The following is a 24,182-nucleotide window of genomic DNA, read 5'->3' on the forward strand; positions in this document are numbered from 1 at the left end:
GAAAATGCAAACTGGCATTTCCATTTAATTTTGATTTGATAAGCACTAAAACCATGACCCATTTCACGTTCAAAAGCCACACTACAGTTTGCATTTTCATTTTCAAGTTAATGTTGAAGACTGTCAGTTTAACAAAACTGAAAATGCTACATCCATTTTACATTTTATTTGATAATCAGCATGACAGGGTTATGCCTTGGAATAAACTGAATTGCTTGTAAATGGAGTTTTCATTTTGATTTGGCAGTGATAAAAACGGTGTTTGTAGAAACCTTCATGCTCCTTCATGTTGTGTTTATGTTGTAAGGATTCAATCCTAATCTAACTTGCAACTTTTCATTCTGAAGATCTTCTAAATTGCTTGAGAAACACAAATCCAATTCAAGAAAAACTGGGACAATGTGTAAAATGTAAATAAAAACAGAATAATTTCCAAAATCTCATCAACTATATTTTATTCACAATAGAACAAAAACAACAAATCAAACTGAGACATTTTACCATTTCATGGAAAATATTAGCTCATTTGTTGGAACAGGGTGATGTTTTTCGTTGTGTAGGATCCCCTCGTCTTTTAACAACTTTCTATAAATGTCTGGGAAGTGAGGAGGCTGTTTTCTTAAGTTGGGGAGAGGAATATTGTCCCACTCTTGTCTGATACAGAATTCTAGCTGCTCAACAGTCCTGGCTGGATTTTGTTGGATTTTTCGTGTTATGATGAGCCTAATGTTGCCAGTTCTGCACTCGAACTCTTTTCCTGCGTAGCCATGCTGTTGTGATGGATGCAGTATGTTGCTAAAATATCCAAGGCCTTCCCTTAAAGAGATGTTGTCTGGATGGGAACATATGTTGCTCTATGTACTTGTCAGCACTTCAGATGTGTAAGCTGCCCTAGCCATGGGCACTGATACACCCCCATATCATCAGAGATGCAGGCTTTTGAACTGTCTGCTGATAACAAGCTGGATGGTCCATCTTCTTTTTAGTCCGCAGGACATGGTGTCCATGATTTCCTAAAGGAATTTAACATTTTGATTCATCTGACCAGACCAGAACAGTTTTCTATTTTGCCTCAGACCATTTTAAATGAGCTTTGGCCCAGAAAACAGGGCAGCGTTTCTGGATCGTGTTCATATACGGCTTCTTCTTTGCATGATGCAGCTTTAACTTACATTTGTAGATTGCACAGCGAACTGTGTTCACAGACAGTGATTTCTGGAAGTGTTCCTGAGCCCATGCAGTGATGTCCAGTAGAGAATCAGGCCTGTTTTTAATGCAGTGCTGCCTGAGGGCCCAAAAATCACACATCTAGTTTTGACGTACGGCCTTGACCCTTGGTCACAGACATTCCACCTGAATCTCGGAATCTTTTGATGATATTATATACTGTAGATTGTGGGATCTTCAGAGTTTTCACAATTTCACGTTGAGGAACATCGCAAACTGGTGAAGCTCTGCCCATCTTTGCATTTGAGAGGCTTTGCGTCTCTGAAATGCTCCTTTTATACCCAGTCATGTTACGGACCTGTTGCCAATTAACCTAATTAGTTGTCAAATGTTTCTCCATTTGTTTTTTATTTGCAGCAATAACTTTTCCAGCCTTTTGTTGCCCCTGTTCCAAAGTTTTTGAGATGTGTTGCTTCCATCAACTCAAAATGAGCTAAAATTTTCCATGAAATGGTAAACAATATCTCAATTTCCACATGTAATATGAACTATTGTTAATAAAGTGTGTGTTGATGAGATTTGCAAATCATTGCATTCTGTTTTTAAATACACTTTACACATTGTCCCCATTTTTTTTTAATTGGGGTGTATAAACCCATGTTTTTTTTTTTAAGAATCCTACTGTATTTGTAATGACTATTGTTTAAAGGTAGACACAAATAAATTCTTGTGGTTTAAATTTTACAACATATATTTAAACAGAACCTCACTAAAGGGCTATGCAATGTGTATTTTCCACATTATCTTGATTGTTGCTTTAAGGATGTTCGAGCTGACATTATTGAGTATGTCAGTCACTTTGTAAAAACTAATTAAGAACACGCCTTGACAATATGCCCATTCACTGCATCATGTAGCCTAGTAGGACAGACTGGGAGTGCATGCAGTGTACATGTCCACAATTTTAATGAACTGCCCAATCAAATGGGTAGAAACACACATTCCTAGATAATAACCTTGGAACATTTATAATATTTTACGCATGTTGGAGATTTAAAAATTAACAGATTGCTGACATGATGTACAATTCTGTCTTGCACCATTTGCATTATTATTACCCTATGGCAGTGTTTTGATGCCTGTTGATGTATATAGAGGCATGATATGTTCATCAGTCTAGTCTTACTAGTAAATTAAGCAGCACAACCCCTAAAAACTTCTGCTCTTTTTAAACACTGAGATGATTTTGGTCTGCTTCATCAGAACATGGGAAAGTTTGCTCTAGCCACTCTCCCAAAATAATCTTTTCTATTCCCAGACCTCCTACACAACACAACAACCTGTGTTGTCTTTTGTGCCTACGCTCCTTTAATGCAAGAATATTTTACAAACCAATAAAAATTAAAAAATCCAGGTATAACACATGCAGCTGGCCTCCCTTAATTCTTCATCAGTTGGTTTTAAAATGTTGGCTTTAGTCGTGTGTGGCATTACTGTCCATTTATGAATTAAAAAAAAGGTTACGCTCTGGTGAATATAGTTATGAGGGTATGTCGTGTTAAGCACATTATTTACATCCTCTGCTTTGACTAAACGGTTTCTGTTTCATGTATCTGCCACCAACAGATACACCAACAATATTAGATTTGTTTGTTTGTTTGTTAATTTATCTTTCAATGTTTTCAAAAAATCAAGAAAACTGCAAAACGGCTTTTCTGGAGGGTTCTTCTAAATAGGTAGTGCTGTGCAGGGAGTGCACAGTGGCAGAGTTGCAACTCCTATTGACAATGAATGGGCAGCTGTAGCTGGCCTGCGCATTTCTTTTCATATCTATTACAGACCTGTTAAAGATACCTGAGAAAAAGGTCACTGATGGGTAGGCAGTGAGTTGACTAAATTAATAAGGGAGAGGAAACGGGATGGCAAAATGGCAATGAGGATACATAATATCTCAATATTGCTCTAGATTTTAATTGATGACATCTTCAGTTCGTCTGTTTTGGTCTGCTCTATGAAAATCTAAAATATATACAATACGTAAATATATATAGTTAAACAAAATCATGTGTGTTGATAAAACCCAAGCATAGATGGATGAGTGTGCAAGAGGGTACTTACTATTGGGTGTCTGTGGTAGACCATCTCCAACCATGCTCTCTGATTCTATCGTAGAAGATACAAAAAGTCATCCTCAACAGAAATGTGAATAGATGAATGCCATAGTGTGCTCACATCTGTTCATGGGTTCAAAGTTGCGCTAAACTTTCCATCTTGCTGATTTAAATGTTTCACCCGCCCGCAAAAGAAAATTTTAAAGCTATACATGAGAGGAAAAAGGACTAAGAAAAAAATAGTGTCTTACCTCTGTGTGCCCTGACGTGTGTCTGAAAGCAGTTATAATACTTGTACTTCTTCCCACATACCGCACATACATAAGAACCTGCATGAGAATTTAAAACAGTGGCATTAAAACCAAGCAGAAGTATCAGCAGAAGTGCATATACATATAATTAACTATTTAGTAAACTACACTAAATATTGAGCCCCCTGTTGCCTGAAATTTTTAAAAAACGTTATCAGTTAGCTTATGTTTCAAGCACATTTAAATTAATTTTAAACACTGTGAATGTCCATCTTTCTGCTTCTGTCGCCCTAAAAGAAAAGGATTTTTAGCAATGTGATTAAACGAAGGAGGCATGTTAAGCCAAGATTGTTATCTGGGACAATAAGGATATTTTACCTAGTATGCATTAGCTATATAAATCAAGCATCCATTACAGAGTCTCTTAAAACTATTAGAATCACTGATCCATAGAAATAAATGTTTTTAAAAGTTTATTATATCCTACAGATGAGTGAAAAAGTTCTCCTTGAAATGGCAGAAACAGAACTTTGCTACTTGCAATCAAAAATATTTTCAACCAAAAACATAGTTGAGAATTTCTTTCCAAGTCAAAAACATTTGCTGACTAAAATCTTTTGCTTGCGAGTTCAAAAGTTTTGCAAGTTCAAATTTTGCGAGTTGACTTCCACTGTAATGGTGCATCTCTATTGGTTACTTAAGCAGCCAATCACAGTGGCTGCAGGTCTCTGACATCAGAGCCCAATTCATTCATGTACCAAGGTGCATGTCTACTGCAAATGAACAGAAGCAGAACAGGATTAACATATTTACAGGTGAGTTCACACTTGTGTGTATTAGCTATACTTTTAAGCATTCGTCGTGTTTACTGCTATGCTAGGCTGTTAATCCATGACCGCTGTTGTGTCCCACTGTTCGTTTGCAGGTCTCTGACTTCTGAGCCCAAAATAATTCATATACCAGGGTGCCAGAACAGACAGAAACAGAATGCCAGTTTTCTTCTGCAAACGGAAACTGGCATTTTGGGAATAAAGGTAGTGGTATTACTAAGTATTGACATTTGACAAGGTTGGTGGCGTCACGTGGAAAATCCAGGGTAAACTGACACACACCTGGTGCCAGGTGACAGCAACTTGTTTAGGAATATGACTTCAGCCATAATAGTTATGCTGAAACTAGAATTAATTAAGGAAAACTACAGTTCTGCTGACTTACTAAACAGAAGAAACTATTACCCTTGATGAAAAATCTTGTCACCTCGTAAAGTGTATCATCCTCATGAAGTTACCCATGATACTACCGATTACAACCAGGGTCATAAATCTTAGATTATTCTTGGATGAACACATCCTTTTCCCACAGGAAATAATTAAATATCTGTTTTTAGATAACTGCAGCTTGCATGATGAGGCCTGACCTGCAGGGCTTAACAAGACAAACTGTTAGTGACTATATCATAAACTAAAACTATACTGCGCATACAGTAATAAACACCTTGCTAATGGATGTTTGTCCTGCAGCGGGTCAGAAAGAAGGTGTGCCGGAATTATTTGCACAGTGTATCGTCTTTTTCCAAATTTGAGCACATAGAACTATCTTATTAGAAAAGAAAAGTAAATCCACAGTGTTATTTGATGAGATTATCATTTATTATAAAACTAATTTCACACTACTGTTAAACATGCATTTTATGCCTTGGTACAGGTTCCACAGAAGGAGAATTCCCCCCCAAAAAAGTGGTGGGTGTAACAGCACCATTTCCATGTGTTATACTTATAGATCAGAAAAATGATCATGTAAACATTATGAAATGTGCAACATAACAGAAGGAAACTGTCATTACTGGGTCATGCCATGAAATAAACGAGACACCAAATTTACATTAGAGGCAGAATTACTTAAATATTTTAATATAAATTTGCTTAAATATTAAAAATATTTATAAAATTAGACCACCAAAAAACATTAGGTGTATAAATCAGTGACATAGGTACATGTGAGTGTCCACAGGGCAGATTTGGTGTGGAGGTGTAATAAAGACAGGCAAAAGTACAAAACACATGTAGCAGAACCAGCAGCTCCCCTGAAATATGTGTGGTAGGTTTTTTGTGGTTGCTCCGGAGCATTGTGGCCCAGGTGCTCCTGTTCACCCAAATGATCCAGCCACTTACTACTGTACCTGAAAGGTAGAACAAACGAAAGACCAGAGGTTATCATAAAATAAAATAAATTGTCTGCATCACGACCACCCGACCACCCGGCCTCGAGGGCCACAGCCCTGCTTGTTTTCCAACTATTCCAGCACAACCCTCCTCTTCCGGCTTCTGATTGACTGAATCCACCTGATCCAGGTAATCAGCAGTGGCTAGTCGGAAAACAAGCAGGAGTTCAACCCTCCTGGTCTAAATTAAATGAAATTTAACCAAAACTGATGTGAATGGTGGCACTAACTCTATATGGCAAAGGAAATTGTGCATGTACTGCATTTATAGGTGTTGCTTCACGTTTACTGATTAGCGCGACATGTTTCGGACAGTCCAATCATGCCGTTCCTCCCTCAAATTGCTAGAGAGGGCAAAAGAACACAACAGAGCATATTTGTAGTTTTTTTGACAAAGTAAATCTATAGGAAGTGGTGTCATTTTTATTTTTTCACTTTTATTTAGACATATCAAAATCAGTTTAAGTGGCGAGATACATATGAACTAATGTTTTCTTTTCAGTGGAATTGATGCTTCAGAGATCTGCAGTAAAGCTATGCATTAGTCCAAAATCTCTGAAACATAGAAGACCATGTACTGTACCTAGCTCCTTACATGGTAGGTCAGTGAAAAAAAATAAAATAAATCAGAGATATTGTTGTATTAAAATTTGTAACTATTGTAGGTTGTCATGTTTTAGCTTATTATGTTTTTTTAAGATGTGATGCACTGATCCAAACTAGTGAGTCAACTAGCAGTTTGAACCGACAACAAACATTAATCAGTTACATAAGACAAAAAATAATTTCTGCTTTAAGAGTGTTAACTAGAAGTGGTGTGATGTTGACAAAAAAAATGTCTCTATATATTTTCTGAATGACAATATGTAGACTATATGGGCAAAATGTGAAACCTTCTGCAATTTACATACTGGAGTTTGTTGACATCAGCACAGCTGACTTAAATAATTTTGACCAGATAGTGTTTACCTTGAGTCTAAAGTAACATTATTCAATGGTAGTTTTTAAACAATCTCTCAAGCACTTTAATTTGCACCTTGTCACTAGTGATGTAATTTGATGGTGTTTGTTATCTCTGGTCATCTGTTGCTTCTCTTGTCTAAGGCTTCTTTTTTCTAGAATGACCCCTCTAAACTTTGAGGAGTGAGATTTGATCCATCACACACACCTGATCTCCAAAGCTTTTCATAACTTTAGTAAAAAATTGAGATGTATTGGTATAAATCCAATAAAACTGGTGTTCAGAGTAGAGAATCAATCATAAGAACCATTGAAGCTGTGCTGGAGCCTAGTGGTGGAACAACACCACTAGATGTTGACAGGTCTAAAATTGTCAAGCATGTTTAGACATAAGTATGAACAGGTAATCATGATACAGTAAAAATATAACTGAACAGAAAATCTGTAAACTTGCTTTATCTCTTTTATATCAAATAATTTTCCCAAATAATTAAACTTTTTTCTTTATTACAAATACAGAATCTCTGGTCGACGGCGTACAGTCAGTGGATGTTGTGAATGTCAGTCCGAGTTAACCTCACTGCTAAGTAATTGGTGACCACCAGAAATATACCAGTGGAACATCAGTGGTGAGCCTGTGGTACTTCAACCCTGTCTTCAAGTCCCAAGCTGTTCACAGACTGAATAAAGAATTAAACAAATACTGGAAACCAATATCAGCTGCTTGTGAACACCAGACCTGACTCAGTCACAGCACAATATGGGTAGAGGTCAAAGGTTATTGATCAGGAAGAGCAAACATGGAGAAAAAAGAACATCTAAATCTGCTGCAACAGACCATATTTGAACAGAAAAAGGCTTTATACATAGTTGGAACTTATTTTATGCTATGAATATCAGATATGTGGGCTGTATGTCATTCCTTCACAACTATTAAATCAGTATTATGACCAGCCATTGTTCTGTTATTCGTACGTGATGTACCTGGTTAAATTAGATTTCACCAGGTAACATTTTTATTTCCATTAATGCATTTTCTCTCAGTTAAAAAGGTATAAAACAAAGTTCACAGTTCTATTCAGTTAGGCTTTCACCATATCAAATGAATCTTTTAAATAAATAAACACTTTATATAGTTCATAATCACCATACAGATAAAGTCAACACTGAATCTTGATTGTGAATGTAAACTATCTGATTAATTTAGAAAATGACTAAAGTTATCCTATAAGAATAAGATGGGTGACATATAGCTGACAACTTAGGACAAATCAACATCCAATGTCTTTTTCCACCACTAGACTCAAGCTAGGCTCTACTAGGCACAGCTTCAGTGGTTCTCAACTCTGAACACCTGTTTTGTTCGATTTATTCACGTACAATGATGTCAGAATTATACACAAGTACAACTACTTTATTGCTTGATCTTAAACCTTAAGACCTTACCAGATTGGAATGCATAGGCTACCATTAGCAATGCTTAAAAGAAGATAATATTCATGTCTTATGTATTTGATACATTTTATTGCCTGTTTAAATTGCACGTAATTGTTGTAGTAGTTTGGTTTGCATCAGTGCATCTCAGCTTAAAACAGTAATAACCTTAAAACATGAAAAAACCAAACAGCAAAAATACCTGTACAATGGGTTTGTAGTTTTGACCTCCTATATGAGGAACTCTGAGGAACATGGTCTTCTGTGTGCTTTAGCGATTTTGGACCTTGGCTCAGCTTTACTGCAGATCTCTGAGGCTTTGTATTCCACTGTAAAGAATACATTAGTTATGGATATCTAATTACTTCACAAATGAATTTGCTTGGTCCAAAAAACAAAAACAAAAAAACTAACTAACAAATATACCTACACAAATTCATACAGATTTACTTTTCAAAAAAAAAATAAAAAAATTACCAGCCTATCTTGCAAGCTGCAGTTACCTAAAAACAAATATTTAATTATTTCCTATGGGATAAAAATAAGAGTTCTGAAACTGAATATAATCTGAGGAGGATCGTGATTAACTGTATGACAATGTTAAAAGGTTACAAGTCTGTGTTGCTGATACTACCTCTACCAACTACCTCTGTCCACTGAGGCACTGTTGCTAACTTCTAACCGCTAGCTGCTAACATTAGTAACACTGAGACATAACAGCAGCCACGGACTGACAGTCTAGCATAGCAGTAAACACAACGAATGCTTAAAAGTATAGCTAATACACACAATGAGTGAATACTTCTCTCAACACTGACGTGTTCTGTGTGAACCCACCTGTAAATATGATAATCCTGCTCGGCTTCTGTTCTTTTGCAGTAGACTTCAGGTCGGTCTGGTCTGGCACCTTGGTACATGAATGAATTGGACTCTGAAGTCAGAGACCTGCAGCCACTGTGATTGGCTGCTTAAGTGACCAATAGAGATGCACCATTACAGCGGAAGTCAACTCGGAAAACTTGAATTTGCAAAACTTTTAAACTCGCAAGCAAAAGATATTAATCTGCAAAACATTTTTATCTTCCAAAGAAAAAGACTCAAAACAGTTTTTTCGTTGAAAATAATGTTTGATTGAAAGGAGCAAAGTTTTGCTCTCAACTATGTTTTTTTGATTGTACAATATTAAATAAGAATTACCCTCATACCTGGCGCTGTGCATAAAGTCAAAGGAAGTATTAATCCAGCTGAGTTTCAAAAGTTTTTAAAGTTAATTTTCCTACAATCAGTCAATAAGCTAACAATAAAGAGGCAGTGCATCCTTCAGCAAGTCAGTGATTCAAAGCACAAAGAAAAGTCAACTCAGCATGCTTTAAAAAGAATACTGTGAATGTTTTACCATTGCCTTCTTGGTCTGCAGAATTTAATAAATTTAATGGATAAATTTAATAAAGAACAAACAAATGTGTAACAGGTATTATGTTAATAAAAATATTTTACTCGTTTTGGCATTTCAAAGTAGGGGGGATTCAAATTTTTGGGCTCAAATGTATAAAATGTTGACAAAAGTCAGCTGTCTCTAAAGTTGAATTCAATGACATAACTTAAACTGACGATAGGGCAAACTGTTGTCAGGTGTCAGCCAGTAACTCTAAAGACTTGCACTGTTGTGCGTAGAGATCTTTTTAAAGGGGAATATGCATCAACCAGCCAAACATTCAGGGTGGACTGTTTCTGCAGTTCCAATGCAAACAGAGTGACAAATGTCACGTCACCTGCCAGTAAAATTTTGTAACTGGCAGGTTGTACATTTTGTAGCCTAAAAAAAAAAGAATCACGGACAGGTCGGTGCTGTGCAGTCAAAACAGTGAGGTCAGGGTCAAAAGACACCCGACATGATTGCAGTCAGCGGATGCATGTTTATATGCATATGTATATTCACACACCTATGCATGAGTCTGTGCTCTTCGTTGGAGGAGGAGTACCAAGGGCAAACATACCCTCGGACTGAGCTCTACGAGATCCACCTCCACTTGTTCCTCCATCATTTCCTCCAATGACAACACAGATCTCAGCAGGGTTGGCATCACCCACTTTCCCATTGCTTGCCTCCGAGGTCCCAGGCTCTTTCTTTACTGTGACAGGTGGTGGACTACTGTTCTTGGTCACTGAGGCTAAGGCTGGTGAGGGGCCATCTGTGGCTGAACTCCCACCATCCCCTGGCTCCTTCGCAGGATTGGGTGCTTCTTTTGCACTCATGACTCCACCTCCTGTGAGCCTGTGCTTCTGTATAAGGGGACACAGAGAGACAAAAAAAAAATACATTTTATGGTCATGACTGGCCTAAATACAGTACAGTAACAGCAATGCCACATCAAACATAAATGTGCTTTTTTGAAACACTGCAACACAACCAAAATCCAAAGAAAAAAAGTTGCATCTAGATGCCTAAAAGCAAACTAGAGAATAAGCAAAACATGCACACAAGAGACTAGAGGAAGCCTAAAAGAAGGCCCAAGTCTGAGTGTACCCCCTACCTTGTGAGAGCTCAGAATGCACTGGAGATAATGTGACACTAAGTTCATGTTGTTAGCCATGGAAAACAGTAGCTTAACTAGTCATAAGTGACCTCTGATGACAAAAATTCCACAGCTTTGTGGCACCCAAATGCTCTAATTTCGGAAATATCCAAATTACACTACTTGCCACTTCAGCACAATACTATAAAAGGCCTTGTCAAGAAAATGTGCTCAAAATGCAACCAAGCAAAACGGAGTTATGGCAGGATGACTGATATTATGGAAAAAGAGAAAACTGCTCTTCTAATAATAGCTCACCAATACAGCAACAACAAGCCTTTTCATAGCCCAAATCCACTTTTCTTTGGATGACATACAACTAGCAAGTCTCAGCAAACAGGCTATGAAGTGGATAATGTTGAGACCAAAGATTTATAGCTTTCAGTTTAACGGCTTACCTTAAAAAATACTGTCAGTCATATAGTATGCGCAACACTTACTGGCCTTTTGCAAGGTTGTGCAAGTCATGGTTGTGCAGATTTCCTAATACATTATACAACCTTTGTCAGGAACCTTAAACATAGATTTTAATGTAGATTTGCACAACTAATAAGTGTGTGTTCCATAAAAACCAACAGCATATTTCATGAGAGAATTAATTTTTGTGTCATTTAGTAAACTAAGCTCTTGCAAAACCTACTGGTGTCACTACAGGAAATGTCAGGGTATTACAAAAGTCAGTGGGACTCAGCCTCCGGGGTCAAAAATAAATAAAAATCATGGCAAATAACCTATAAAGCAGAAGCTGCCATTTAATCTTTTCAAGTATTTCAATTTAGCTTTTCCATTATGGTTATTTTCCATTTCCAGTTTCATTAAAAAGACATGCCATTTTTAATGCTAAGTATTTCTTAAGCATTTTTGTGTATTCTTCATTACAGGGAATTTCCATTTCAACTTTTTCAATTTAACTTTCCATTAGTCTTGTCACGGTATATACTTTGACGAGCTGCATACAGTGAATGGCAACATTGTACACATGTGTAAATTCATCCACGCTTTCCATTGCCTCAAAATGTGAGCAGAACATAGCCAACAAGCTTTGCCTATATTCATAGCTCATCTGTGAAACCTTAGTATGTTAACATCATTGAGAAAAAACCTAAACACAGTAAATGTCTCCTCGGCTACTGAACTTCACAACAGATATAAACCACACAGCTGCTCATTGACACCTTATCTGGACTTTCACAGCTTTAATCAGAGGTTTCTAATGATTTGAAGCCGGAGAACATGTGTTTGAGACATAAGCTGCATGAAAAAGAGAAAAACTGAAAAGTCCTAAACCAATATTCATTTTGGCATCTGGTTAAATAAATGTAAATTAATTTTAGTCTAGTTCAGTCATTTGGACTTAGTTAATTTCACTTAACAAAAGTTAAACATTTCAGTCTTGCTTTCGTCTGCGAGACTTTAGTCTAATTGTCACTGTGTCCTTAAACATTTGAATCTACATTTTTACAATATTAATAGATTTGTAAGTTTTAAAGCAGCTGTCACCATTATATATATATATTGGGCATTGTTCTCGTGTATCGCTGTTTATTTGTTGATATAGTAAATGATAAATGGTCTGCACCTATACAGTGCTTTTCTACCTCTTGGCACTCAAAGCGCTTTACACTGCTTCTTATTCACTCAATCACACGCACACTCATACACCGATGGGGTGTATGAGTGTGCGCTCGCTGGGAGCAACTAAGTTGGGGTTCAGTGTCTTGCTCAAGGACACTTCGACATGTGAATGGAGGAGCCGGGGATGGACCTGCGAGATTGGTGGACAACCACTCTACCTTCCTGCGCCACAGTCACAGTCCATGTATTTGCTCTTCATACTGGTTGAGAAGCTGGTTTCCTTTCTATTTTTTCTCAAAAATTGTTCACTGGGTTCAGCTCACGAGGCAATGCTAAATTAATTTGCTTATGCTTCTCTGCCACAAGATAATCAAAACATCAATCAACAATGGTATTAGCCAAGTACTGGCCAATTATATCAGAGAATATAAGACGAACAGAGAAATTATATATAGAGGGCACCACAGGGATGGAGTGGTTAGTGCTGCCACCTTACAGCTATAAGGTTGTGGGTTCAATCCCCGGTAAGCCTCCAAACTCTGTGTGGAGTTTGTGTGTTCTCCCTGTGCTTGTGTGGGTTTCCTCCCAGAGCCCAAAAACATGAATGTTAGGTTAATAAGTGAATCTAAAATTGCCTGCAAGGGTGAATGGTTGTCCATCTGTGTATGTCTCTCTGTGGCCCTCCAATAGACTGTCGACCTGTCCAGGGTGTACCCCATCTCCAGCCCCCCCTAACCCTAATAGGATAAGTGGTGACAGATAATGGATGTAATTATATACATAGTTACAAAATATAAAAACCATTATTAAACCCAATATACATTTTATTCTAAACCCACCATCTCCACCTTCTACCATTTAGCTGCATTGCACAACATTTATTTGTTTCAGGTCAGTTTTTTAGACTTTGAAAAGCCCTTTATCTATTTTTCACCTCTTTTTACACCAAGACAAAGCGGGCAATATATGACTGGCTGTCTTCTCATCTAAACCAAAGCACCAGGAAATCACATGATTATTTTTTCATGACATCTTTTTTATTTATTCAATATGTAACACACTGGGTTTTTAAATCAGGGCAGCAGAGTATACAGAAACTCTAACTTGAGTTCACAAGTTACTGCTAATACTGTGCCACACTAGATTGGCAAGTATCATTTTTATTAGTTAGAGTAATAAAACTTAGTTAAAGTAAGAGAGACACATTAAACGTGTTGACATAAATGCTACTGTCAAGAATAGAATAAAAAGTAGCCAATGTGGCCAATATATTTCTTACGCAGCTGTGCCAAATTATACATCTTAGCGACATAAATTAAACTGTCGGTTCTATATTTTCTAACTTTAGGAATGAGCTGTGATATGTAACAAAATAATGCTAGCAATTGTTGTAAAAGCTCTATTTAACGACACCTGAAATAACAACCAACAAATGTTTGTAATGAGTAAAAGTTTTGTTTGCAGCGAACAATTTAATTATATATTGTAGATAAAATTCGAATGTTGTATACCAGGGCCCAACTATAGTAGCAGCTAAGCTCTTGTTATTCTAAGATGTGGATGTTCTGGGGATTTTAAATGTATTTAAAAAAGGTTGTTTCTGTGGGATGAAATACATAGTGGTATACTTTTCACAATATTACATCAGAGTCTGCACATGTAGGTTTCTGGAAAAAGCCACAGAATTCAAAGATCAATGCTGTAGACAGTTTTTATGATTTAACCCAAATTGAAAACAAAAGTTATTATTCACCTACATTATAAGCACCTGTTCCATTTTAACATTTTCTAACTGACAGAGACGGAAATGATGTAATTTCAAATATGTTTATTTTGGATTTACTGCCATAATGTAACTGCTATAGTATGGAAGAAATTTAAGTCTAGCTTTGAAGCAGCTTCTCTATGCGGGTAAATTTGATCAATGTATACAAGCCATTTACATTTAGCAAGACCTGTTTTTAATTTTTACTCGTACAGGAATATCAGGCATAAGAGTGTGGACTGTATGTTTTTAATAAGACGATTTAAAAGTAACTGGCTATGTTTTTACAATCTTTTCATGCTGAAAATGCAACGTGAAATGTGTGTTTCTGCGTAAATTTAACAGTGGGGCACCAAAAAAAAAAAAAAAAAAAAAAAAAATACAGTAAAGCCAGGCTTCTTTTTTTTCTCTTTTTTTTTGAAACAAAATGTTGCCTAAGGGAAGCAATTTCTAAGTCAACAACACTGGTATTTGGCAGTATTCTGGCAGAACTTACACTGATATGCAAATATTCTGGCATGACAAGTCTAATCCCCCCACACTTACAAAAAGCAACGTGTCATCATTGCTCTGTTACGTAGGATCGACTAAAGGCCTTCTGTCAGCTTAAATTGCAGACAAAACAAATGAAGACAGCACACATACAGTGACAATAAACTGATCCATTTATCATTACCTAATAGATTTCACACTTAAGGAGACACATTGATAATGTCACTTACTATGGGACTGATACCAATTGAATAGTTTTTCAAACCCACTGAGTCACATTGGAGCCTTTCTTAGGGTCAGTACGAACAGCAAATTGCAAGTGTCGATGCCATCAGTTGATTCAATACTAATATTCTTATAAACTTACAGTTATGTCTTATTAGCTATTATACTGTAGCTACACTGAATGGTTGCCTAACTTGGTGAAATGTGTACAAGAACTATTTTGTGGTAGAACTGAGTATATGTGTTTGAGTTTGATGCAAGTAACACCTTTAAAAAACAAACTTGTGACAGGACCATGTTTACCACTATGTTGCATCACCTCTTAACAACACTCTGTAGCATTTGGGGACTGAATAGAACAATTGCTTTAGTTATGAAAGAAACATTACTTCACATTCTTTCTTGATATGGGATCTAAGCTGCTCAACAGTTCAGGGCCCCCTTTGTGGCACTTTTGCTTCATAAAAGTTCCAAATGTTTTCTAAGGATGACATGTGGGGTGCAGAAAGGCCAGTTAAGCAACCAAACACTTTTATTTGCAGAATGTGCTTCAGCATCGTCTTGCTAAAATAAGCGGGACCTTCTCTGAAATGCTTTCTAAGTGACAGCATATAACTGTAATCACTAAGAAAAATAAATGTGAAAGTTTCTACGTCAATCATAAAACGCACAAAATAAAATGCATCAAAGTCACTTATCACATCCCGGCTCCTAGGTACATCTGTGTTTTCTGTCCATTCAAATATTTCTGACTTACACACAGACGTGTACTAACTCCATGTTTTACAGGCTAGGCAGCTAGGTTTTTATTATTTATATATAGTTTTAGTTTATGATGTGGTAACTCACAGCAGTTTTGTTAAGCCCTGCAGTTAACTAAAAACAGGTATTTCCTATGGCGCAAGGATGTTTATCATCCAAGAGTTATAGATGACACTGGATATAATCTGAGTAGGATCATGATTAACTGTATGATAAAGTTACATTTTCAAAGGTTACAATATTTTTCATTAAGTTAATTTTTTCTTTTCAGGGGGCCTGGTGGCACAATGGGTAGAGCATACCCCACCAGGTGTGCCCCGCCCAGCTACCAAGGGCCACCTGTCAGTTTACTCTATCAGCCATCTACCTTATCAAATGTCAATACTTAGTAATACCATTAGCTTTAGGGTCACTGTTTGTTGTTGCTGAGACTCTAACTACCTCTGACCACTGAGGTGCTGTTGCTAACTGCTAATGTTAATAGCACTGAGCAGTGGGACACCACACTGAGGCAGCCTAGCATAATAGTAAACACAAGTGCCTAAAAGTATAGCTAATACACACAATAAGTGATTTCTTCTCTCAACACTAATGTGTTTTGCGTGAACTCACCTATAAATATTTCAATCCTGCTCTGTTTCGGCCTGTTTGGTCTGGAACCCTGGAACATTAATGAATTGTGCTTTGAAGTCAAAGACCTGCAGCCACTGTGACTGGCTATTTGAGTACCCAATAGGAATGCACCATTACACCACATTTCAACTTGCAAAAATATCTAAACTGTTTTTTGGTTGAAAATATTTTTTTGATTGCTATAAAATAGGTTTTTTCATTGCATATTACTGGAAAAGAATTACCTTCATAGAAAACCTTTTTTTGTAGTTCTTAGAACTTTAACCGGAAGTGCCCCTGTTTTCATAAGTCCAGACCGCAGGAAATACAAACCAATGAAATACAACCCCAATTCTTAACTAATTGGGACAATGTGCTGGGGCAGCTTGCACATCTGGAAAGGCACCATCAATGCTAAAAAGTACATAGGTTTTAGAGCAACATATGCTCCCATCCAGACAATGTCTGTTTCAGGGAAACTCTTCCATATTTCAGCAAGACAATGCTAAACCCCATACTGCACCCATCACAACAGCATGGCTTTGCAGGAGAAGATTCGGGGTGCTGAACTGGCCTGTCTGGAGTCCAGACCTTTCACCATTAGAAAACATTTGGTGCATCATAAAACAAATCCAGCCACGAAGGCCCAGGACTGTTGAGCAGCTAAAATGCTGCATCGGACAAGAATGGGACTACATTCCTCTCCTAACACTCAAGCAACTGGTTGCCTCACTTCCCAGACTTTTACAAACAGTTGTTAAAAGACGATGGGATGTTACACAATGGTAAACATCACCCTGTTCCAATGTTCTTTGCGATGTGTTGCTGCCATCAAATTTTAAATGAGCTAATATTTTCCATGAAATGGTAAAATGTCTCAGTTTCAACATTGGATATGTTGTTTGTGTTCTATTGTGAATAAAATATGATTGATGAGATTTGCAAATCATTGCATTCTGTTCTTATTTACAATTTACAAATTGTCCCAACGCTTTTGGAATTGGGGGTTGTACTTAGAACACTGATCTTAGGAACCTTCTTAGGTCATACTTCTAAATAGGTACTTTTTCAGCTGAGAAGAAATAATTTTCGTATGTTTAAACTAATCAGTAATCCAATGCAGCGCAGAGAGGCGGCTCAAGCTGGTGTAATTTTTGTCAGTTTACCTAAATTAAGTGTGTTTATAAACACACTGCCATTACAGTGCCAGAGATGATCTCAACAGTCCACTGCCCTGCTCTTCAGACCAACATCCAGTCTGTGTCGCCACCCTAACCCCCCAAGGAGAATAGCCAGTTCAGCAATGACAGTGGAGACTTTGATCAAGGCCTAACTCTGTTGTGATTTGTTACGTTATATTTTTTCTACTTAGAAAATACCTATTTAGATGCAGAATACATGGTCAGCTTTTCCATATTTATAACTGATCCAGATCTAACAACGTGAATCTCTCCATTATGCCAGGTGAGATGGTGGTGATTTTAGCAGTCTGCAGCACAGCTCCTGAAAGCAAGTGACCAGAGTCCAATCTTTCCTGCGGAGGAAAACAGCCTTGTTTCAGCAATTTACTGCTTCCCTGTGTTCATAGCAAATGTTACAATTCATTTTGGAAGGTAAAAGCTGCTGTCAAATTTAACAATGACATGTGTTACTACCATTTGCCAGAAGGGAAAGTTAAGAATACACATTTCATTGGATGTTACGAAAGTCTGCAAACTCGCCAGAAATCAATATAAGAATACATAAGTGCATATCTACTGTGTGCAGTTTGCCTAATATCTATGAAGACATGACCATTTAAGACTGTCTTGGAAGTGGAGTGTGTGGTGTGAATGGTCAAATCATTTTACCTGTGTGCAAATTAATATTTAGCAAACACGTATCTCTAGTGTGTGTCCTGGTAAAATACTTATAAGTTAAATTTAGGTTTAATTTTATTTTCCATTGGTTGATTTTGGATAATGATACTTCAATCTGTACAACAGTCTATATGTAAATCATTAAGTATATTTAAATAAGATATCTAGTTAAACAGTTACCATTTAATGTTTTTGCTAGTAATGCTAGTTGTTTGTATGTTTGAGTTGGGAAATAGACTACGTACTAGCAATACATGCATTTTTCTGGATAACCAAGGCAGCAGACTGACCATTTTTTTACCAGTGCAAATCACAATATTGCCTCCAAAAATCACAAGATGACTTTTTCATCAAATCGTGCAACCCTCCCACAAATGTTTAGTTAAAGTTATTCCTGGAAAAGGGGGTCACACAAGTTAATGAAGGCGCATACTTCTACCACAAGCAAATACTTGAATACTTGGACTGAATCCTTTTTAACATTAAATAAACAAATAAATAAATGAGTGTGAATTTGTTTCTCATTTGCATTACAAAGTAAGCTTTATCGGATATTAGGACTTTGTTTATATTTTAGGTCAAAAGTCACCAAATATTGGTTGATATTGATAGACTGTTCATTTGATCATAGTATAACATAGTAACAAAACTTTTAAAATCAGATTTTTTGCAATCGAATTAAATAACATATTGGCAAGTAAATATTCTTCCATTAAATCAACCTCTAATCATCAATATCAAATTTACAATGCAATACTTTCATAGCGTAACTTGACTATATGAACTGACTGCTGTGGCTTGTTTTCCTCTAATCAAAATGCTAAATTAGCCATCTGGCCTCTGGTCTTTAATAGTATGAGGCTTCTGATAATCTGTAACCTACAGCACCATAGCAGAAACTAAATCTAAACCAGACACACATATGCTTGATGTACCTTACAAATCAAGCATAACCTAAACCAAACAAAATAAAAGACCAATAAAGAAGATAAACACTAGCACAAAAGCAGGAAGTACAGCTAAATTAAATCACTGTTGCATAGCAAGGATATACAGATAGTATCAATGTAATGGGCATTAATGTAAGCATGCGTAACTGGCATTATGATAAATGTTAATTCATTAAAGTAGAGCTTTTTCTGATTTAATCCAGCTGTGTTTTAAAATGTCAATGCACAAATACTGACAATATATTACATCTCTGGAAAGTATGATTCTAAGGTTACAGAATAAGGAGGTTAGGTTTACAAGAAAGACATCTCTAGGACATACCTCTGTTCAGAATTCAGTGCTTATTCAAAGTACTTAAAATAATTGGCCTATATTTGGGCAGTACTGTATCTGCCTCAGCACAGTAATGAAGTAAATCAATCACTGTCCTTGGTTTAAGCAAAAAATAATAATCTTGTGCTTGTAATTTTGAGAGATTTTCTTACTTTGAATGGTCTCTTACTTTGCCAAAAATCACTGTGCTCTGCATGCTAAGCAGACTGGAATAGAGATTCCAAATATAAAATACAAATTTGTTTAAGGCTCATAAAAATGTTTCCACTCTGGAAGGATTAAAAATAGGAATCAGCTAAAATGAGGGATGGATGGGGGTCACTTCAATCACTGCATGTTTGTATTATCCCGAGCAGAGTCAGTGACTAAGAGCAAGGGTTGACCAAAACCTGTTTCACACTAAATGCTTTGCTTTCCCGGTGTCTTTAATCAAATGCACATTTTCCTGTCCTCTGTAATAAATGTCTTCCAAGATGGTGTATGACCAATGATTTCAAAAAGCAATAATGCAGAGAAATGGATAAATGCACACACACACACACGCAGACACACACACACACACGATGCTCTGGAAAAAGAAACTGTGCCGTCTAGTAAAATTCCATCAGCATACACTCAAAAACCCCCATAAAAACCTTTTCAATCTATATGTTAATACCACGAATTAAAATTTAATAACAAGAGATATTGAAAAGCTGACTTGAATTACACAAAAATAAATCCTCAAAAATCAGACCCCTAAAATTAGAAATTCAGGGCGGCATCCGGTCTTCTGCTAAACCCTTGTAGGCTGGCAGATTAAATTTTTGATGAAAATCAAAATTACAGTGCACACTGACGCAGGAGCAGCAAACCTGGCACTATTGTGATTTATGCATTCATTAAACCCGCAGGAGTTTCACCCCTCCCCTTTTCACTCAAAGAAATGAGATTTGCTTTGCTGAAAATTTGTATTTTCAGACAAGCTACTCAGGCTCTGCTCTACCTTCAGAAAATGGTCAAGAAAAAAAGAAGCTTCTGTGTACATAACCACTGCACGTAAACAGGCCTAATTTTCATTGCTGCAGCAATTGAACGTCCTTATGCATTATTCATGAAACCAATAAGGTTCATTTTTACAAAGGAAGAGGCAGAAAAAAATATGTGCAGAATGCACAGAATTTTTTTCATGCAGGCAACCCCAACCCCTGAAAAGCCTTTCCCTGGAGACTAATTTAAGTTAGGCCATTTTTAGACATTTTCAACATGCCACTAAGAGAACAACAGAACATAAGATGTTCGCTATATTTAAAAAAAGATGTATGTTTCATCAGATACATCTAAGCACAAATCATCAATTATACCTGAGAATAAACACATAAGAAATGGCATGAAATGAACCACCAGAAGGATTTCTGGAACAACCTTTACCCTCTACACTAAGTTGATGACAATTAGAGCAGCAACTATGATTCAAACACTGAAACCCAAAGGCTGTGATATGATCCCTCACCATCTTGTGCGTATCAGGGCCTGGAGGGCCAGGTTTTCACCTCTCCATCCAAACTACTCGCCCCAAATATCTTCAGTAAAACAAAGCTTTTGTTTAATAACGTAAAGACAGCATTCCTTTTGCCTTACTTACTCCCAGAATATAGTTCTCATTAACTAAATAAGGGTTTAAGGTGTTTTTTGTTGTAAAACTGCAACATTATTACAGAGGGCTTTATAACTTATTACTTGTTCCCTCGGGTATAATGCATATAAACATTCCCATCTCACACAGAGTGATCCAACCCTATTAAACTCATGACACTGGTTGCCTCAGTTCGATTCTGTACCTTAACAGAAACTGCTGCTTTTTGATTTAACTTTCCAAGCAAAGGTCAGATTTTACACTAAGATTTTGCATACCAGCCAAACAATTCCCACTAGCTCTTTGAATTTATACAGATTTGAAGGTCAGTATTAAAATTACCAACAGCAAAATGGCCTCCACAGTTTCCCTTACATTAAAATAAAAGCAAGCCATGCAAGATGGGGAAACTGTTTGGTGTCTGCAAGATTAATATAAACAGTAGAGGCACTGGTTGTGATTGTTTTTCCTGCCCTCAAATTATGCTGACATGGTCTCTCTTCTTCCACTGCTGTTCAGTTCACTTTGGATAGTTATTTTCCGCTTACACATTTCCAATCTCTACAAAAAAAATGTCTACATTTTTCCATGTTTACCAAGTGGTAAATTATATCTGTATACAAAGGGCATACATGTAGATTCATACAAAAGCAAGCCAAGAGATACAGCAAATGTTCAGTTAAGCCAATGTGTATGTTAGATTGAAAAGATACAGCATGGGTTTAAAGCACATTTGTGCTTTAGTGTTTATCCCCAGGAATACAGCAGCATTACAAGGTTTATGAAATTAAAAGCTGTTTTATAAAATGCTTAAACCTTGTGCAAAACATCGAAGGCCAGAATATGCAAGTTAACTTGGCACAGTGCTTTGAGTGCAATGTTGAATGAATTATCATGAAAACCACGTGGTACTTTTCATTTTAACATGAGACAGTCATTTTAAAAGCACTGCAGCATCTGTTTCAAGTCGCATAAATTAAATGCCAATTCAATAAACAAGTCTCAGAACTAGTCTCATTGCAATTTTTTTTTTATTTCCCAAAATGTCTGCCTACAGGTGGCGCCAAGGACACCGAGATTTAAAATCCCCTATCTTCCTAAAAATAAAAGTCGAAATGTATCTTCACATGACGACACATTGCTGGTTGTCTTTGCCCGCTTCCAAATAAAAAAACCACGCCGTCAAATGCGACGAAAAGTGGCATCGGTGTTGTGTGAGTTTCAGAGGAGCAACTCCGGAGCTCTGCTCAAATTTGCAGGAAAATTCATAAAACATGGCTGCAGGAGGTTTTTGTGTTTCAGATTGTTCCTCCCCTCATCGTCCTTCATGTTGCCATGATCGCCTGGTCCAAGTGCTCCGCCGGAGTGCACAGTGTTTCTACGTGTTTTAATGGCAACAAACTAGGTGCACACACGACTAGTCAGCAGTTACACGGAAACTTCATTACGAAAATTCAGGGGGAAAAACATCAACAGATTAGGTCTATTTCGAGCAGCTTTCATAGCCTGCACCTGGTTGAGGAACAGGCAATAGTGCAAAAACACTGCTGGGGCTCGTCTATTAAGTGGAGTGGACAGAACTTAACACCCGCTTGTGAAAATTCCCAAATTTAGGATTTTCTAAATCAGAAAAAAGGAAAACACTGCGGTTTGACATACCTCCAAAAACGATGCAGCTCATGCGAAACAGGCTCCCGCTCCAGAAATCTTCCCTCCCCGACCAGAGGTTGACTGCACAACTGCTTCCTCAAAAAAAAAAAAAAAAAAATTGTGAATTAGTTATGAGAAATTCCAAATCCTAAAAATTTTCCCCACAGCGTGTTTTTCCACCGCAACACGCCGCGTTACATTTCACTAAAGAGTAATGGCGTAATGAAGCATGAATTGGCCGAGGTTTTCTCAGTCCGTGCAGGCTCTCTGTCCCTGCCTCGCACAGGGGGTTTAGGTTGCGGTTCCTCCTGTGGAAATTTTCGTCCGCCATATACAAGGGCAGATTCCGAAATTGCAGCGCCGGCCTGTGTATTAGCCTACATGGGAAAAAAAAAAAAAGAAAAAGGAAAAAAAGTCTGGGAAGAAGACAGAAAAAAAGGGTTGGCCGATCAAAAAAATAACACGGGGAAAAATAGAGACTGGAAATTACGCAGAGGGACAAATTCTCATGTGAAGCAGACTTTGGTGCAGCTCAGCACTCTGTGCTATGGAAACATGAGGCTTTATCTTCATATTAATAACAGTATTTAAGCTGATGTCTGTGCAAATTTACCATAACCCACAGTAAGGCATACGTTCATGTTGAGTCCTAATGTTTTCATTATTCCTGATTTAAATGGAAAAGTTGCAGCTTCCATGAGCTGTTCGGTGCAAACACGTTTAAGGCTGTTGTTTTGTGCACTAATTATAACGCTTACTACAAGCATTTCCCCAAAATAGAGCCACTCATTTACTAAATCCGCTGTTTATTACTGCTGTTTGCTGCGGCAGGCTGCACATACTGTTTGAGGCTACTTGCAAAGAGCGAGGTTTTGGTTGGCCAACAAATTTCGATTTCAAAACCTCACTCTGGGAATTAATACTCTTTTTTTTTCTTTTGAAATAATCTAGTTTTTGTTTCTAAAAAGAATGTTCTCTACCGAGGTGTTTGAGCGGAACAACTCAACTGATTTTGTCAAGTAAAAGCAATACGCATTTTAAATGATCTAATGTGCTGGTATAGGCTGTGAGTGAGGAGTGTAATTATTATAAAATAGCAAAATATAGTAATATGTACAACAGTAACAACAACAATAACACGCATTTGTTTATGAACAAAATAACTATGTGATCAACTATTTAAATATCCTACTTAGTGATTAGGTAATTTTAAGTTAATAGGCTAACGATGCTTTTGATATTGACCATACTTACATAAAGTACAATAAAATCAACAATGATTGACCCAAGTTTACACGTGTAATGTGTACAAGTGTGGAAAAAAATATTTACTATAATATCATCTCCAGTCCATCCAAGTCTTGCTTTGATTATTTTTATGATGAGCAAAATTAAATTTATTTTTTTGCCCCGTTCTTGCACTTGCGTGACATATGCTCTCTGCTGCTGAACAGTTCGAGGCCTCTTTGGTCATACTTTTCACTTCATAATGCAATCGTTTCAGTGGGTGGCAAGTCTGGACTGCAGACTCTAGGTGCCTCTCGTCTTTAGCATGGAGGATGCAGCATCCATGATTTCCAAACAAAATTAAAAGTAACTCAAGTGAGTCAAATTTGTCTGTCT

The 24,182-nt window shown here is 37.1% G+C and overlaps 1 protein-coding gene across 8 annotated transcripts in view; it reads right to left on the minus strand.

Annotated features, from left to right (window-relative positions):
* The window catches only part of znf618 (zinc finger protein 618), a 42,574-nt gene extending 19,614 nt beyond the window's left edge, over positions 1 to 22,960 (minus strand). The window contains exons 1-4 of one of the 8 annotated variants that reach the window (XM_067483780.1): positions 22,569 to 22,960; positions 10,088 to 10,427; positions 3,530 to 3,607; positions 3,286 to 3,330 (exon numbers count right to left, since the gene is read on the minus strand). In XM_067483780.1, coding sequence (XP_067339881.1) covers positions 3,286 to 3,330; positions 3,530 to 3,607; positions 10,088 to 10,400 — 436 coding nt within the window. In that variant the 5' untranslated portion in view covers positions 10,401 to 10,427; positions 22,569 to 22,960. Of the gene's footprint in view, positions 1 to 3,285; positions 3,331 to 3,529; positions 3,608 to 8,981; positions 9,112 to 10,087; positions 10,428 to 22,568 lie in introns of those variants that run through there. The other 7 variants (XM_067483779.1, XM_067483778.1, XM_067483781.1 and 4 more) reach the window with 7 other exon arrangements.
* Positions 22,961 to 24,182: the final 1,222 nt, after the last annotated feature.

The sequence above is a fragment of the Channa argus genome, chromosome 18 (assembly GCF_033026475.1).
Source record: "Channa argus isolate prfri chromosome 18, Channa argus male v1.0, whole genome shotgun sequence".
Taxonomy (NCBI): domain Eukaryota; kingdom Metazoa; phylum Chordata; class Actinopteri; order Anabantiformes; family Channidae; genus Channa; species Channa argus.